Source organism: Pempheris klunzingeri, chromosome 1 (genome assembly GCF_042242105.1).
Source record: "Pempheris klunzingeri isolate RE-2024b chromosome 1, fPemKlu1.hap1, whole genome shotgun sequence".
NCBI lineage: Eukaryota > Metazoa > Chordata > Actinopteri > Acropomatiformes > Pempheridae > Pempheris > Pempheris klunzingeri.
In genome coordinates this window covers 27,291,355-27,308,592 of record NC_092012.1, presented here as the reverse complement: position 1 = coordinate 27,308,592, position 17,238 = coordinate 27,291,355, and the positions used below count along the sequence as shown (strand labels likewise).

The following is a 17,238-nucleotide window of genomic DNA, read 5'->3' as shown; positions in this document are numbered from 1 at the left end:
GCATGTGGTTTCAATGGTTTGTCTCACTTTTGGGTGTACTGTATTCATGATAGCATTTTTGTGGAGCTGCAGTCTGGCAGGATTACCTGCAGCCAGACCACTGTTGTGTGTGAAAGATTGATTAAATCTGTGTAGCCAATCTTCGCATGATTCGTCTGATTTCATTTTAAAGTCAGTGATCGCACCCCAATCTTGTCTGGGTGTGAATGTCTGTCTACAGCGGGTGAGGAAGTCAGCCCACTGTTGTCTGAACTCATTAGTTTCTCATACTAGGGGGTCGTCATTAGGGTCTCTATCAGTCAGTGGTCCCTGCACTCGGTGAAACTGTCCACCAAATGCACGGCGACAGATCCTAAGAATTTCAGTGGGAGTCAGAGTCATTGAGGCACGTAGTCCCTCCATTTCCCCGATCCATCCCTCAACATCTTTTCTCGGGTCTGGGAGAGCAGCGTTTAGCGCTTCAAAGTCTCCTGGGTACATTGACCTGTACACCTGCATGGTTGGTTCTGCGCCATTTTGTCCAGCAAGTGGATTTGGAACTGTTATCAAGGGATATTCGTCCTCAGGACCTGCTGAAAGGTCTTGAACATTTTTCAACACTGCTTTTTGTCTGCGAGTGTTAGCTGCTGGGGGGCCTCCCTGTCGGAGATCCTCCTTTTCCTGTAGATCCAAAGCCTTCAATTGTTTTCTAAGGGCTTTGTGATCTTCATAGGGTGGAGGCTGGAGCTGTTGGCCACCAGCTCCAACTCCACCCTCAGCACCCTGTGGCTGCTGTTGTTGATATTGCATTTGCTGATTTAACTGCTGTTGTTGCTGAACGTTTGCTGCTGCGCGGCGTCTGTTAACTACCGTTACAGCACCTGCAGCCTCTGCATCTAAATCTTCAAGGTCACATGCAGATTTCTTCTGTTGTTGTGCATCTGTTCTCTTTTTAACATCCATAGAAGCAGTGGAAGCCCACATCATGGCACACTGAACTTCAGGATGAGCACCACCTTTCTTCTTATGTTTATCTTTCAATTTAACGAGAAGCGCATCACATTTAGGTTTATCCAATGTTCCATCGAATGGAGTGTTAGGATATTTTATCCATGGTGTATAATATTTAGAGGTTTGCGCACCGTATTCACTTTCCATACGGTTACGGTCATGATCCTGTTTCAATTTTAGTATATGTGTTCCAATTTTGATTTTTTTTTTTACTCTGATTTCTTATTTTTCCCGTTTGAGTTCCCCATTACAACTGTCCCATGTTGACTTCACTGGCACGAGAGAAGAGGAGGTTATTGATCTGGCCTTCTACACCGCAGACACGGTGCAAGATCAATTTTACGGATTGAAACCAACCTCAGGCAACAGCCGTCAGCCCTCTTCTCCCCAGTATAGAAGTCAACACAAGATAAAACAACAAACTGTAATTCCGATACCACCTATTGTGGCTTCAAACCTCAAGGAATTACCACATTCACTCTCACATTTACTCACAAATGTATGTATGTGTGCAGGCCTTTGTTGTATTCTTAGAACACAAATCAATTATTAGGAGGTTAATTCCCCTGTCCAACGTGATAGGTTGGAGTACCTGATAGGAATCAACACAATTTTAGGAGGTTAATTCCCCTGTCCAACTTGAGATGTTGGAGTACCTGATAGGAATTAACACAATTACCAGGAGGTCGTTCCCCTGTCCAACTTGATAGGTTGGAGTACCTGATAGGAATCAACACAATTTAGTAATTCCCCTGTCCAACTTAAGGTTGGAGTACCTGATAGGAATTAAACCCAATTTAGTAATTCCCCTGTCCAACTTAAGGTTGGAGTACCTGATAGGAATTAACACAATTTAGTAATTCCCCTGTCCAACTTGAGGTTGGAGTACCTGATAGGAATTAACACAATTTACCTGGTAGATTCTCCTAAAATTCTCCTAATCAGCGCTTTCTTGTCCCGACGTCACTGCATCTGCCAGGCTCACAAACTATTTTATGGGACTCAAACCCTTCTAGGAATTTCAACCTCTTTTGCGCTGTAACTGCAGTATCAAATCTTCCATGTGCTGTGTCTTTATGCGTCTCTGTACTCACCAACGAAGTGGATGTGCGTCACCGGGCACCCTCAGAGAGCCCTGTCAGCCATCAGATTTCTAGAACTGCCTTTTTCCATCTACGTAATATTGCCAAAATCAGGCCCATCATATCCACTGATGATGCAGAAAAATTGGTCCATGCATTTGTCACTTCTAGGTTGGACTATTGTAACTCCTTACTATCAGGCTGCCCCAATAAGTCGTTAAAGACTCTCCAGTTGGTCCAGAACGCTGCTGCTCGTGTTCTGACGAGAACTAAAAGAAGAGACCACATTTCTCCTGTACTGGCTTCTCTTCATTGGCTTCCAGTAAAATCTAGAATAGAGTTTAAAATCCTTCTCCTCACCTACAAGGCTCTTAAGGGTCAGGCCCCATCATATCTTAAAGATCTTATAGTACCGTACTACCCCACTAGAGCACTGCGCTCCCAGAATGCAGGTCTACTGGTGGTTCCTAAAGTCTCCAAAAGTAGTTCAGGAGGCAGAGCTTTCAGCTATCAGGCTCCTCTCCTGTGGAATCTCCTTCCAGTTTGGGTTCGGGGGGCAGACACCCTCTCTACATTTAAGAGTAGACTAAAAACCTTCCTTTTTGACAAAGCATATATTTAAGGGCTGGATCAGGCCTTAGACCAGCCCCTAGTTATGCTGCTATAGGTTCAGACTGCCGGGGGACTCCTATGGTGCACTGAGCTCCTCTATTCTCTCTCCTCCTCTTCCTCTCCATCATTATGTCTCATGTCAGTCAAATGTCTGCCTCTAACTTGCTATCTTCCCCGGAGCGTTTCTGTGCTTTCTCATCTCTCAGGTTCCTGTGGATCCTGTGGATCCTGGTCCTGGCCCTGCTGATGTGGTTCTCTGGTTCCTGTGGGTCCTGGTCCCGGTCCCGCTGATGTGGTTCTCTGGTTCCTGTGGATCCTGGTCCTGGTTCTGCTGATGTGGTTCCCTGGTTCCTATGGATCCTGGTCCTGGCCCCGCTGATGTGGTTCTCCACCAGCCAATGGATGTGCGTCTGTCCAAGGCTACAGCCTGTCCGTCCTTGGGAGCTGGATCTCTCCTTCACTGTGGTTCTCCCGGAGGTTTCTCTTTTCCCACAGGGTTTTTTGAGTTTTTCCTTCCCGAAGAAGGAGGGTCATAAAGGGCAGGTGATGCCTCGGACTGATCCATCGGACTGATCCACTGGCCTCATCGACTGCTGGACTCTTTATTAGATTGTTTGTTCGCTTACACTTGTTTATTTCAGTGAACTTTGTAAAGCACTATGAGACACTCTGTTGTGATATTGGGCTATACAAATAAAATTGAATTGAATTGAATTGAATTGAATTGAATCGTGGTCCCAGAAAAGGATGACCAATACAGACCGTAGTCTGACCATGCATGGATTTTGTCCTCTCAGGTGTCCAGGGCTTCCTCAGGCGTCCAGATATTGCACATCCGGCTCGAAGGACCAATTATGTCAGGAAATTATTTCTATAAGACCAGAACTGTATTTTCGCTGTTAGTTCGTACCATTAATTTCCAAACACACAAGATAAACTCTCAGAGACAGAGATCTCAGTTCAAAGTTTTACTTGCAACAAGCAAGGAGTACAGGCAAAGATCTACATCTGCACTGAGCAGTCTCAGTGTCTTTCAAGCATATATGTAACATGTATAAGCAAAGTTCCTCCTCTCAGCAGTCCTCCGCCGCACCCTGCTCCCTCTCCTCCTTGCAGGGGCGGTTGGTGAGAAACGCAGGTACGCTGACTTCTCAACGTTCAAGGCCTTCTCGAACTCTTCTTTATCTCAAGAATGCAAGCACAGTCTGATACATCCTACGCCAACACACATCTCTTTGGTCTGTGTAAAGGTCACAGCAACTATCACACAGTCCTGCATCAGGCTAAAACTTCATGATAATAAAGCATAAATGTACTAACATAAAAATGTATTAGCATAAGCGTGTCTGCACATTTTCTATTTCCTAACAAAAATTAAACAGTCAAAGTCAGCCATTACTTTTGAATTATTTAAAAAAACAAACTAATGAAACAGGCCTGGACAAAAATGATGGTACCTATAACTTAATATTTTGTTGCACAACCTTTTGAGGCAATCACTGCAATCAAACGATTTCTGTAACTGTCAATGAGACTTCTGCACCTGTCAATAGCTATTTTGGCCCACTCCTCATGAGCAAACTGCTCCAGTTGTCTCAGGTTTGAAGGGTGTCTTCTCCAGATGGCATGTTTCAGCTTCTTCCACAGATGTTCAATGGGATTTAGATCTGGGCTCATAGAAGGCCACTTCAGAATAGTCCAATGCTTTTCTCTTAGCCATTCTTGGGTGTTTTTGGCTGTGTGTTGGAAGACCCATGACCTGCGAATGAGACCAAGCTTTCTGACACTAGGCAGCACATTTCTCTCCAGTATGCCTTGATAGTCTTGAGATTTCATTGTACCTTGCACAGATTCAAGACACCCTGTGCCAGATGCAGCAAAGCAGCCCCAGAACATAACCGAGCCTCCTCCATGTTTCACAGTAGGGACAGTGTTCTTTTCTTGGTATGCGTCATTTTTGCGTCTATGAACATAGAGTTGATGTGCCTTACCAAAAAGCTCCAGTTTTGTCTCATCTGTCCAAAGGACATTCTCCCAGAAGCTTTGTGGCTTGTCAATATGCATTTTTGCAAATTCCAGTCTCGCTTTTTTATGATTTGCTTTCAACAGTGGTGTCCTTCTTGGTCGTCTCCCATGAAGTCCACTTTGGCACACAACGACGAATGGTGCGATCTGACACTGACGTAACTTGGCCTTGGAGTTCACCTTTAATTTCTTTGGAGGTTGTCCTGGGCTCTTTGGATACCATTCGAACTATCTGTCTCTTCAATTTATCATCAGCTACAGTCCTGTGGATCTTAAACTTCTGAATAATATGTGCCACTGTTGTCACAGGAACATCAAGCTGCTTGGAGATGGTCTTATAGCCTTTCACTTTAACATGCTTGTCTATAATTTTCTTTCTAATCTCCTGAGACAACTCTCTCCTTCGCTTTCTGTGGTCCATGTTCAGTGTGGTACACACCATGTCACCAAACAGCACAGTGACTATTTGTCACCCTTGAAATAGGCAGACTGACTGATTATGAGTTTGAAGACACCTGTGATGCCAATTAAAGGACACACCTGAGTTAAACATGTCCCTCTGGTCAAATTATTTTCAATCTTTTATAGAGGTACCATCATTTTTGTCCAGGCCTGTTTCATTAGTTGTTTTTTTTTAAATAATTCTGTTGAACCACAATTCAAAAGTAATGGCTGATTTTCAATGGTTAATTTCCAGTACATTTTTATTTATTGTTACTTTTGTAAGTTTCAAATTATTTCAGTGACCATTATGGGTTTTTCTTTCATTAGCAGAGGGGTACCAACAATTTTGTCCACGTGTGTAGTTTTTGACTGCATCTAATTTGGTATACCACACTGCAGAGAGATACATATTTCTATCATAAATTAGCAAGATTGGTCTAAAAACGTGGCTGCCATTAATCAAAAAGTCTTTACAAAAGGCAGGGCTTAGCAGGAAATTTGCCATCCCTCAATAACCACTAGCCCAATCATCATAAAACTTAGCAGATATGTCCCAAATGGGTATGGGAATAAGTATACCAAAACATTTTGTGTCTGACCAATAGGGAAGATACAAATGCCACAGTCAAAATCATTTGACTAAATTTGGTATCTTATTAAAAATGAGCATGCTCAGTCAAAAAGCATATCATTGATGTACTACAAATCTAATGGTATGCTCCCTGATGGTATTCATGATGGATGAGTATCTGCCTGTATTTCTCAGCATTGAAGACACCATTAACTCTGACCAAACCCCCAACTCCATCTGCAGGAATGCAGCCCCAAACTTGCAAGGAACCTCCACCAGCTTCACTGCTGCCTGCAGACACTCATTATTGTACCGCTCTCCAGCCCTTCTGCTACAACCAAGTAATTCAAATTTTGACTCATCAGTCCAGAGCACCTGCTGCCATTTTTCTGCTTTCATGCATTACCAACTATGCATGAAAACATAGGAACATTAGTCATGTTTCCATGTCGGAGGTTTGGCTTTTTGGCCACAATATTTCCATGAAGACTTCTGGACAGTAGATGGTGTACCTGGGTCCCACTTGTTTCTGCTGGTTCTGAGCTGATGGCACCACTGGACATCTTCCGATATCAAAGGGAAGTAAACATGTCAAATGATACAAGATGCTAATTAGAGACAGATACATAAAAGGTTTACAGATACAAAACCAGTTTCACAGATTCAAAAACTAAACAGATACAAAAATTAGATTTATCTCTTACCCATGTTTCCTGTTTGAGTCCTCTGTCAAACATGCCCTGTTCCCCCATTACTATCACATAGTACTGTGAGGCTTCAACTTTTTAATCCCATTTTGTTTGACCAGATGGATCATTTAGTAGTAGTATAATAAGTATTTTCTCCAATCTTTAATTCTATTCAACTGCACATACAATCATGATTTGCCTCATTGTGAACATAATATAGTATTTTGTGCAGACAGGGTGACTTGTTTTGTGTTACATTCTGTGCACAGTTTCATTTGGCTACAAACCCCTGAGATCCATGTTTTTCATTCATTCTTTGGCCACAGGCAGCTTTATTAGACAGTGGATAGACGCAGAAATGGGTGAGAGAGAGAGGGGGGGAGGATAACATGCAAGGACCAACTGGGATCAAACCGAGGTCACTGCAGTTAAGCCATACGCCTTAATGGTACATGCTCTACCAGACGGACCATGCATTTCACTAATTCGACTTGCACATAGTGCTAGTGGTTTGTCTGAGCAGCTCTCCTCTGAGATTGTTTGGTGAGTAATATGCTTTTTGGTAAAGTCTCATTGATTCTGACACTCACTTCTTTGACTGCCATGTTGGTCTTTCATTCTGTCTTCTCAGTTCTTCTTCTTCTTTAATCAAACAGAAAATTAAATGCATTCTTCCCACATTTACAACTGACCAAGTACAATGTATCATTTATTTTAGTTTTATTACTACACACAAAAACAGCTTAAAAACATTACAAAGCAAAAAATGTATTCAGTTGGAAGAATTAGGTAATTACACTTAAGCGATGAAGGCTACAGTCAATAGTATTCATTACATATATGTTTTTGCAGGTGTTGGTCATGATGCAGCTTCAATAGAGTGATGGGAGCTACTTCTGCCTGATAGAAATGAGTTTACAGCTCTTTATTTTCTACATTGTTTCCATGAAGAAACATTCTACTTGGGAAGAGTAATTATGACATTACAATGTGCTGATGATAACAGTTGATGGTATACACTAACATGTATATTTTAAAATACTAACCATGTCCCTTCGCTTATGAACATATCTGTAATTTTGCAGCATTTCATTAACTTCTCTGCAGCACTTTTCTGTTCTCTGTTCTCTCTTTCTTCTGTCTATTTTCTATCTTAACTGCTCTGCATGCCTCTACATGTCATGGCTTCACACTGTGGGCCAATCTATCTATCAATCTATCTAATTTGGGCATCATATATCAGTTATCAGAGCTTAGCCAAGTTAAACACACAACCACATGATGAGAGGACAAACTTTAAGTCCATTGTTCCATTGGCTTCAATACATTTTTCCTTTCCTGTCTATCCATCACAGTGAGATAATCTGTTCATCCAGTCCTTTAGTTGTTCCGTCACTATGTAACATGCTGTAACCTAGATGGTGACATCTGTGAAGTCTTGTCTGGAAAATCCTTTCTGAAAAAAATAAGACACAATACAAGTAAACAATGTAAAAGTATGTAATGCCTGTAGAGACATTTACACTCTAGTAATAGTAGATTAGTGTTTCCCAGTTCGTTCCGCCTTGCCTTCTGAGGTATGGGTAAGGTCTTAGATTATGGCATTACAGAAAAAACTGGTGGGATAGAGGCCAAGTTTGGGTTCAGGGAAAAACAAATTAATGCGGATTAACAGAATGTCACACACCACCACCACCTACTTAACAGTATTGAATAAATGTTCTTTTTCACATTAGCCAGTGTTTTCATTTGCCCATTTCAATGTCAGATAGCAGGTATGGAGCAACATGATCATTCATTTGAGTAGTGTTTGTGTCCACCTGATAAATTGGAGCCCAATCCTCACTCTCTTTTAGCTCTATTTGTGATCCCTTCCAGCTCCTGAGGGAAATAAATGTCTCTTTGGCTGCTAAATGCTCCACTATGTTAACCAGTAGTCCCTAACTGTGTCATTCTGCTGTGTACTGCTTAGCAGATAGTTTACAGTGCCTTGTGCATTGTTTTTATTTGCTGTGTCAGGTTTGCTTGGGGGCGGTTGTGCAGGAGGAACATTGTTCAACAGTGTTCAAGTCCACCTAACAAAACTCTTGGATTAGGATTGTTACATCTCTAAAATTATGCCATTGTAGTTTTGATATAATCAGTTTCTCAGTACAATGAGCACGCTTACAATTACAAACCCTTAACAGACAGCAGGCATTAGGGAATAAAATGTTCTATAAAAGGAGCTGCTTTTTTTCTTTAATCCTTTAAGCCACTCACTTGGGATCTTTATCGTGTCAGAAAACCAACCTGTTCTTGTGATGGCATTTTCCTTCTTTAGCCTCTACACACAGGAGGATCATCAGATCATGTTGAGGTCAAGGGGTCCCATTCAGGCCAACAGTAAACCTTAAAGTTGGGGAAGCCCAGTCTGTCTTTGTTTAAAGATTATGGAGTCATGGCAAAAGTGTCATGCGAACCTTCCAATAAGATGTTGAAATCAAAACTGATAAATTTCAAGTCAGCAGAAAAGAGAGAAATGGAGTAAGCTAGGATGGGTTATTATTTCATCTTATATGCACGGTGCATACAGCAAATGCTGATGGCCAAGAGTGTTAGACATGAGTGGTGGGAAGTCGTGAACTAATAAGACTGCAGCTTCAAGCGGAACACCACAGCGCCACAACAGAATGGCTGTTTCCCAGGGCAGCTGTGGGCTCCATGAGGCTAATCTGGTGGGAAAGACATCTCTAGGGTAAACTTCAAAAGGCTTGTTTCGTTTAGTCAATAGTGGGGAGAGTTCTGTTCTGTGATGTGGGAAAAATAAGAAGGCTCTGATGTGCTTCTGATGTCCTGTTTAAAACTAAACTGTTCTTCTCATGGCTAAAGCCCTGCTGATTAAATGTTCCAACATAGATCTTATAAAGACTATGATGATTCCCAACCTCATACCAGTTAACGTTAAGTTAAAACAACAATGTAGACCTACTCTAACAAGTAAAACCTATGCACCTATTAACCCCTTGAAGGTCCTCAGAAATAATCACGTTAAAGATCCTTACACACATAAATGTGTATGCATAAAAACAAGCCATAAAAATGTTAAAAATCTTTCTTTTTTTAAAATTTTTTTTAAATAGTTTTTTAGACCAGCATCAGCCCTGATCATACTGTGGGGGCGTGGGCTGGTTTTGCGCTCAGCTGCAACGGAGAGAGGTGCAGGACTGGCCCAGGAGATGGCGCAGGAGAGAGGTAAGTAGCACCAGCGCACCTGGAAACAGGTGCAGTAAATTACCTCTCTCCCTATTTAAGCAGTAGCACGCCGGGACCCGGGGAGGTGGAGGAAAAAGAGCGCTGCGTGCCCGTACCGCCGGAGAAGGAACGCTGCGTGCCCGTACCGCCGGAGAAAGCGGACACTTTGTGTTGTATGCCAATAAACCCCCCTGAGTTGAGCTACGTGTCGGTGTCTTGTGTGCTGGGGAACCCACACAGAGGTCTCGTTGCTACAGTGGCGCCCAAGCTCCCAGCCCAAGGGAACCGAGAAGGAAAGGGGGAAGAAATGGCGGACCGACAGGAGGACCAGCCAGCCCAGCCCTTGGCCGTGCTGGCCCAAATGCTGGGGCAAATGGCCCAGATGAGCCAGGAGCAGGCGGCGGCCCAGCGGCAGCACATGGGCATGCTCCAGGCTCAGGTGGAGCGGCAGACCGAGGTCCTGGACAACCTGCTGGGCCGGTCACGCGCGGCCTTGCCGCAGGGATCCCCCCCCCCTCCCCGCTCGCCAGCCTCGCCCTGCACAGGATGACAGCGGAGGATGATCCCCAGACGTTTTTAGGGATGTTCGAGGCCATGGCGGGGGCATGCGGATGGCCGGAGGCGGAATGGGCGGTGCGCCTCCTGCCACTGCTCTCGGGGGACGCGCAGACGGCGGCGCTCAGCCTACCGGCGGGGGACCGGCTGCGCTACGAGAGCCTAAAGAAGGCGGTGCTGGACAGGACGGGCTGCTCGCCGGAGGACCACCGGCGACGTTTCCGGGGGTCTCGGCTCGGCGACGGGGAACGCCCCTACGCGTATGCGCTGCAACTGCAGGATGCGGCAACGAGATGGCTGCAGCCGGGGGAGACCGCCAAGGAAGCGCAGATGGTGGAGACCATCGCGCTGGAACAGTTTATTGAGGGGCTCCCGGCAAGGACTGCAGCATGGGTTCGCTGCCACCGCCCCGCCAAACTCGAGACTGCCGTCACGCTGGCCGAGGACCACTTGGCCGTGCATCCCAGGAGCCAGGGGGACGGCAGGATGCCCACGGCGGAACGACCCATCCCAGCCCCCCGCAGGAGGAGCTTCGCCCCCCCGGTACAGCGGGGAGACTCAGCCAGCCCCACTGCGCCGCCAGCCGGCAGCGCCACCCCGCCGCTCTCCCCTCCACGGGTCCCGGCCGCTACAAGCGCCCTCTCCCGCCCACAGAGAGTCCCTCAGACGCCAGGGCAGGAGTGCTGGCGGTGCGGGCGGCCCGGGCATTTCCGCTCAGAGTGTTCTCTGATGGAGGTGGGCCAGACGATCCGGGTCGCCGGCCCGCCAGCACCCTCCCCCGATCCGGGAGAGACGTACCGCGTTCCGGTAAGGATCCAGGGGGGTATACACCAGGCTATGGTGGATTCGGGCTGCACGCAGTCCATGATTCACCAGAACCTGGTTCGGCCCGGGGCTTTGGTGGAGGCCAGGTGGGTGGATATCAGGTGTGTGCATGGGGATATTCACCGATATCCCATTGTGACGGTGGAAATTAAATACCGGGGGAAAAAGCATAGAGCGAAGGCAGCTGTAAGCAGCCGCCTGGCGCACCCCCTGATTCTGGGGACTGATTGGCCGGGTTTTCACGGTTTGGTGGGGCAGTGTGCGGGGGTGCGCTCACGACCGGTAGGGACTTGTAGTGTCTGTGCTGTGCTCAGCGGTGACGCAGGGTCGTCCGACGCTGCCGAGGGGGAGGGGGAACCCACGACGCCTCCGCCGGAGACGCCGAGGGTTCCCGAAATCCTCCCCATGGAAGATTTTCCACTCGAGCAGTCTCGGGACGACACCTTACGCTCAGCCTTTGACCAAGTGATAAGTATTGATGGTCACTTGGTGCGCCCTGACGCAGCGCAGACCTACCCGCACTTTTCCTTGCGGAGGGACAGGTTGTACAGAGTGAGTCGTGACACTCAGACAGGACTAATAAACACCCAGTTGTTGGTGCCGAAAAGCCGCCGGGAAACTGTTTTCCAGGCGGCTCATTATAACCCGATGGCCGGTCACATGGGATACGACAAAACACTAAACCGGATAATGGCCCGATTCTATTGGCCTGGCATTCGGGAGGAGGTACGCCGCTGGTGTGCATCCTGCCCTGAATGCCAGTTGGTTAACCAACCGGCCATACCGAGAGCGCCATTGCGCCCATTACCGCTGATGGAGGTCCCGTTCGAGCGCATTGGCATGGACCTCATCGGGCCATTTAACCGGAGTGCACGCGGCTATCGCTTTGTGTTGGTCCTGATGGATTACGCAACGCGATACCCGGAAGCAGTGCCGCTGCGCACCATCTCTGCAAAGAGTGTGGCGCAGGCACTGTTTCAGGTCATCTCCTGAGTGGGGATCCCGAAAGAGATCCTCACTGACCAGGGCACTTCGTTCATGTCACATACACTGAGAGAACTTTACGGATTATTAGGCATCAAGTCTGTTCGTACCAGTGTCTACCACCCTCAGACCGACGGGCTGGTGGAGCGGATGAACAAGACTTTGAAGTCCATGATCCGTAAATTTATTCACGAGGATGAACGCAATTGGGACAAATGGCTAGACCCTCTGTTGTTTGCAGTGCAGGAGGTGCCCCAGGCCTCCACGGGATTTTCTCCCTTTGAACTGCTATTCGGCAGGAAACCAAGAGGGGTGCTGGACCTTATTAAGGAAAACTGGGAGGATGGTCCAAGCCCCAGTAAAAACGAGATTCAATACGTCCTGGACCTGAGAGCAAAACTCCACACTTTGGGAAGGTTGTCACGTGAGAATTTGCTCCAGGCCCAGGAACGTCAGCAGCGCCTGTACAACAGAGGATCGCGGCTGAGACAATTCTCACTGGGAGAGAAAGTACTTGTATTGCTCCCATCTTCTAGCTCCAAATTACTCGCCAAGTGGCAAGGACCCTTTGTGGTCACACGACGAGTGGGCGACGTGGACTATGAGGTGGAGCGTACTGACAGGGGAGGAGCCACACAGATCTACCACCTCAACCTCCTCAAACTATGGAGAGAGGCGGAGCCTGTGTCGCTGGTGACGGTAGTTGGAGAGAGAGATGAGTTGGGGCCGGAGGTACCAAATTCCACCAAATCCGCTCCGCTCCATTGTGATGACCATCTCTCGCCGTCCCAGAGAGCAGATGTAGCCCAGTTGCAACAGCGTTTTGCTGATGTGTTCTCCCCCCTGCCAGGACGTACCGACCTCATACAGCACCACATTGAGTCTCACCCAGGGGTGACGGTGCGTTCACGGCCCTATCGGTTACCTGAACACAAGAGAAAAGTGGTTCAGAGAGAGCTGGCAGCCATGTTAGCGATGGGGGTAATAGAGGAGTCCCACAGTGCCTGGTCCAGCCCCATCGTTCTTGTGGTCAAGAAGGATGGGTCTATCCGGTTCTGTGTGGACTATCGCAAGGTGAATGACGTGTCACGGTTTGATGCCTACCCGATGCCTCGGGTCGACGAGCTTCTGGACCGGCTGGGCACTGCGCAGTTTTTCACCACGCTGGATCTGACCAAGGGCTACTGGCAGATTCCTTTGTCTCCAGAGTCCAGGCAAAAAACGGCCTTCTCCACTCCGTACGGTTTGTACCAATTCGTCACACTTCCGTTCGGGTTGTTCGGGGCCCCAGCCACATTTCAACGCCTCATGGACCGGGTGCTGCGTCCGCACGCTGCATATGCTGCCGCCTACCTGGATGATGTCATCATCCACAGTAACACCTGGGCGGAGCATGTGCGGCCGCGGTGCTCGAGTCTCTGAGGCAGGCGGGGCTCACGGCCAACCCGAAGAAGTGTGCGGTTGGACGGAGGGAGGTACGGTATCTGGGGTACCTCTTGGGCGGCGGGCAGGTGCGGCCACAGGTAGACAAGACCGCAGCGATTGCGGCCTGTCCGCAGCCCAAGTTCAAAAAAGAGGTCAGGCGGTTTTTGGACTGGCGGGGTACTACCGCCGGTTCATACCGGACTTCGCAGACCTCACCAGTCCCCTGACCGATCTGACCCGAAAAGGTGCCTCAGAGCCGGTCCAGTGGACGGAGCAGTGCCAGCGGGCGTTTGAGAGGGTGAAACAGGCTCTCTGTGGGGGGCCACTTCTGCACACGCCTAACTTCTCTCTCCCTTTTATGTTGCAGACTGATGCCTCGGACAGAGGGCTGGGGGCCGTTTTGTCCCAGCAGGTACGGGGAGTCGACCGCCCCGTGCTGTACCTGAGCAGGAAACTCTCTGAGCGAGAGAGCAGGTACAGCACGGTGGAAAAAGAGTGCCTCGCCATCCGGTGGGCGGTCGGTGCCCTGCGCTACTACCTCCTGGGACGCCCATTCACCCTCTGTTCGGACCATGCTCCCCTCCAGTGGCTCCACCGCATGAAGGATACCAACGCCCGGATCACCCGGTGGTATCTGGCTCTTCAGCCTTTTAAGTTCACGGTGATCCATAGACCGGGGGCACAGATGGCTGTGGCCGACTTCCTCTCCCGTCCCTTGGGGGGTGGGGGGGGAGTGGGTTAGGCCGGACAGTCCCCGGCCTAAGTCGGGCGGTGGAGGTATGTGGGGGCGTGGGCTGGTTTTGCGCTCAGCTGCAACGGAGAGAGGTGCAGGACTGGCCCAGGAGATGGCGCAGGAGAGAGGTAAGTAGCACCAGCGCACCTGGAAACAGGTGCAGTAAATTACCTCTCTCCCTATTTAAGCAGTAGCACGCCGGGACCCGGGGAGGTGGAGGAAAAAGAGCGCTGCGTGCCCGTACCGCCGGAGAAGGAACGCTGCGTGCCCGTACTGCCGGAGAAAGCAGACACTTTGTGTTGTATGCCAATAAACCCCCCTGAGTTGAGCTACGTGTCGGTGTCTTGTGTGCTGGGGAACCCACACAGAGGTCTCGTTGCTACACATACATATCAAATTTTAATTAGTTTTTTAAAAAATTAACCCTTAAATTGCCATGTTTTTGTCATGATGCGCATCATTTTATGGTCTAAAATACATGAAAAAAATTGAGAACTCTGAAAAATTCACCATCTTGCAAAATTATAAGCAATATGCATGAAAAACTGATAAAATATGCTAAAAATAAAAATCATAACACACTAGAAAGTGCTGAAGACCCTCAAAGGGTTAACATCGAAATGCAATTCTAGGTATCAAATGTACTTGTACGTTCAAAAGAAAAGAAAAACATGAAGCTAATCTTAATGACTTTATAGATATAATGGAAAAATTCATCTATAACAATTGTAGCAAGAACACCCTTACACCCTATTCCTTACAGCCTAAAACATGAGTGAGTGAACACTTTACCTCTCAGAGTGGGGGGGTTTGTAAATCTTTGCTGATAACTCCCCCCACAGGATCTCTGTCTCTCCTACACACAGACACACACTTACACACACAGACACACACACTAACACGCTCCCCCCTCCTCTCATCACACAAGGCAAGCTAGGCGTATAAATACCAGAGATTCCTTTGTGATCTTCCCTTCGTTTTTTAACTATTAAGTTGTATTATGTCAATAAAGCATCCAATTACACACCAACCAGTCAGCTGCCTGCATATTAACCACTAGTGGAAGCCAAGTTATTCGCCATGAGACTCCCTTTCATCCCATGCTCTGGTTTCTATCAGCTGACTTCTGACTCCTAACTCCTAACACCACTACAGCCACTGCATTTCTGTGGGTATCACCTCATAGGAGGTCTGTGTGGCGCCATGATGCTGGCTAACACTGGAGCTGGATAGAGCTGGAACTTTGTGGCAACACTGCAAATAATGGGAAAACATTATCAGGCTATGAGTTTGGTTGATGTCAGAACTATTGCTCTGTAGTCTTACAAGTAAAGTTAGATAAGAGATTGTTTCCCAGCGTCTGCACTCTGATAATCCAGAATTATCAGAATTTAATCTAACCTAATTAGTCATTTTATCCTCATCATTTGAAATCTTTCGTTTATTCATTTATTTTATGTTGATCGGTTGTTTCTTTCTCTTTATTTAGTGTTAATCCTCAGTCATCATATATGTTGTTTATTAATTATCATCTGTGTTCTTTATCAATAGTCATTTAATGAAATTTTAATAGACATTTAGTCAGGTCCTTATGCTGAGAAGTTTTTGTTTCTGATTGTGAGATTGATTTAATTGGTGTTAGAATGCTTTTATGACCTTAAGGTTGTACTTATACTTGTATGTTTACACATATGGACTCACTTTTACCACAAGTATGTGTAACATCATATATCTAGGTTTGGCGTCGCTGTGTCTGGACATTTGTCAGTTTTGTCGTTCCATGAGGTACCCCCTCTGAAGGAAACCAGATGTTGAATGAAGCATCCCATATATACTGGGGGACAGAGGATACTACTACTCAAGAACCCAAGCTCCTAACACATAAAGTGCTTTGGTCTAAACTTCCCGTCATCTCTTCATTTGAACGACCACAACAGAAAGGCATCACTACAATTGATCAATATATTCAATTTGATATTCTTTATTCGTCCCTTCTCAACAAGCAAAATTAGAATTTAGTGTAGTGTTTAAGCTACATAACGAAACATCATCATTTGTATTAATAATCTGAATCTGCAAAGTATCTACATAATCTGCAGGTTATTTTTCTTATTTTTACTTGAAAATGACAATATGAAAAGGTAATGCAGGATTTAATATGTTTCACAAGACATAACGGCACCAATTCATGAAAAATTCGGTTTTCAGAAAAGCTAAAATACAGGGTTCACAAAAAGTTAGGGATATTCGACTTTCAGGTGAAATTTATGGAAAATGTAAGAAGTTAATGCTACAGTGATATTATATCATGAAAGTAGGACATTTAAGTATCAGCATGCAATGGTAGTTTCTTCATCTTAAACAATTTATTGAAAGAAAATCTAACAACAGTGGAGGGTAAACGTAAAATTGGGATGTGGCCAAAGGACGTCCACTCCTCTCCTTTCTGTGACTCTTCCAGTCTCTGTATCTCTGTTGCAACCTGCTGATGACACTCTGTGACCCTCTAAGATCAGTGGACACTTCTGTCTGAGGACCTGTTTGAAGCCTCCAGTGTTGAGGTGCTTGCTGATCAATAGTTAGGTGTCGTCTTGGTCTCATGATGTCAGAATGTGAACAGCATGATGAGGAGGACTGTTAAAATACCAATTCTAACTGAATCAGGAAATGTATTGGTGGTGGTTCATCCTGAAATTTCACCTGAAAGCCGAATATCCCTAACTTTTTGTGAGTAGTGTAAAAAAAACACTACTTTTTCAACATTGGGTGATATTGAGAGTCCTTGTCCATGACTCTGCCTTGTTTTTTTTCAGTCATCTTACGTTGTAGGTCACCATTTTACATCATGCCGAATTTTACATCATGGTAACCTGTACAGGTTACACAAAACTGTCAGGACTGCCACCTGTCAGGACATCAAGTCCACAGTTTTCTGAACAAAAAAAGTTTTTCTGTTTCTGTGTCTGGTGCATGTTGTGCAGATGAAGAGACGGGACCTCACTGATGTCTCTGTAACAAAAATGTGGTCATGTACAGTGCTCATTTTAAACTGGAGAATATTATTCCTAT

The 17,238-nt window shown here is 46.4% G+C and overlaps 1 protein-coding gene across 1 annotated transcript in view; it reads right to left on the bottom strand.

Annotated features, from left to right (window-relative positions):
- Positions 1-7,154: 7,154 nt before the first annotated feature.
- The window catches only part of LOC139199544 (plakophilin-3-like), a 211,589-nt gene continuing 201,505 nt past the window's right edge, over positions 7,155-17,238 (bottom strand). The window contains exon 13 of the mRNA XM_070828588.1: positions 7,155-7,869. Within this exon, the coding sequence (XP_070684689.1) occupies positions 7,828-7,869 (42 nt within the window). The 3' untranslated portion in view covers positions 7,155-7,827. The remainder of the gene's footprint in view (positions 7,870-17,238) is intronic.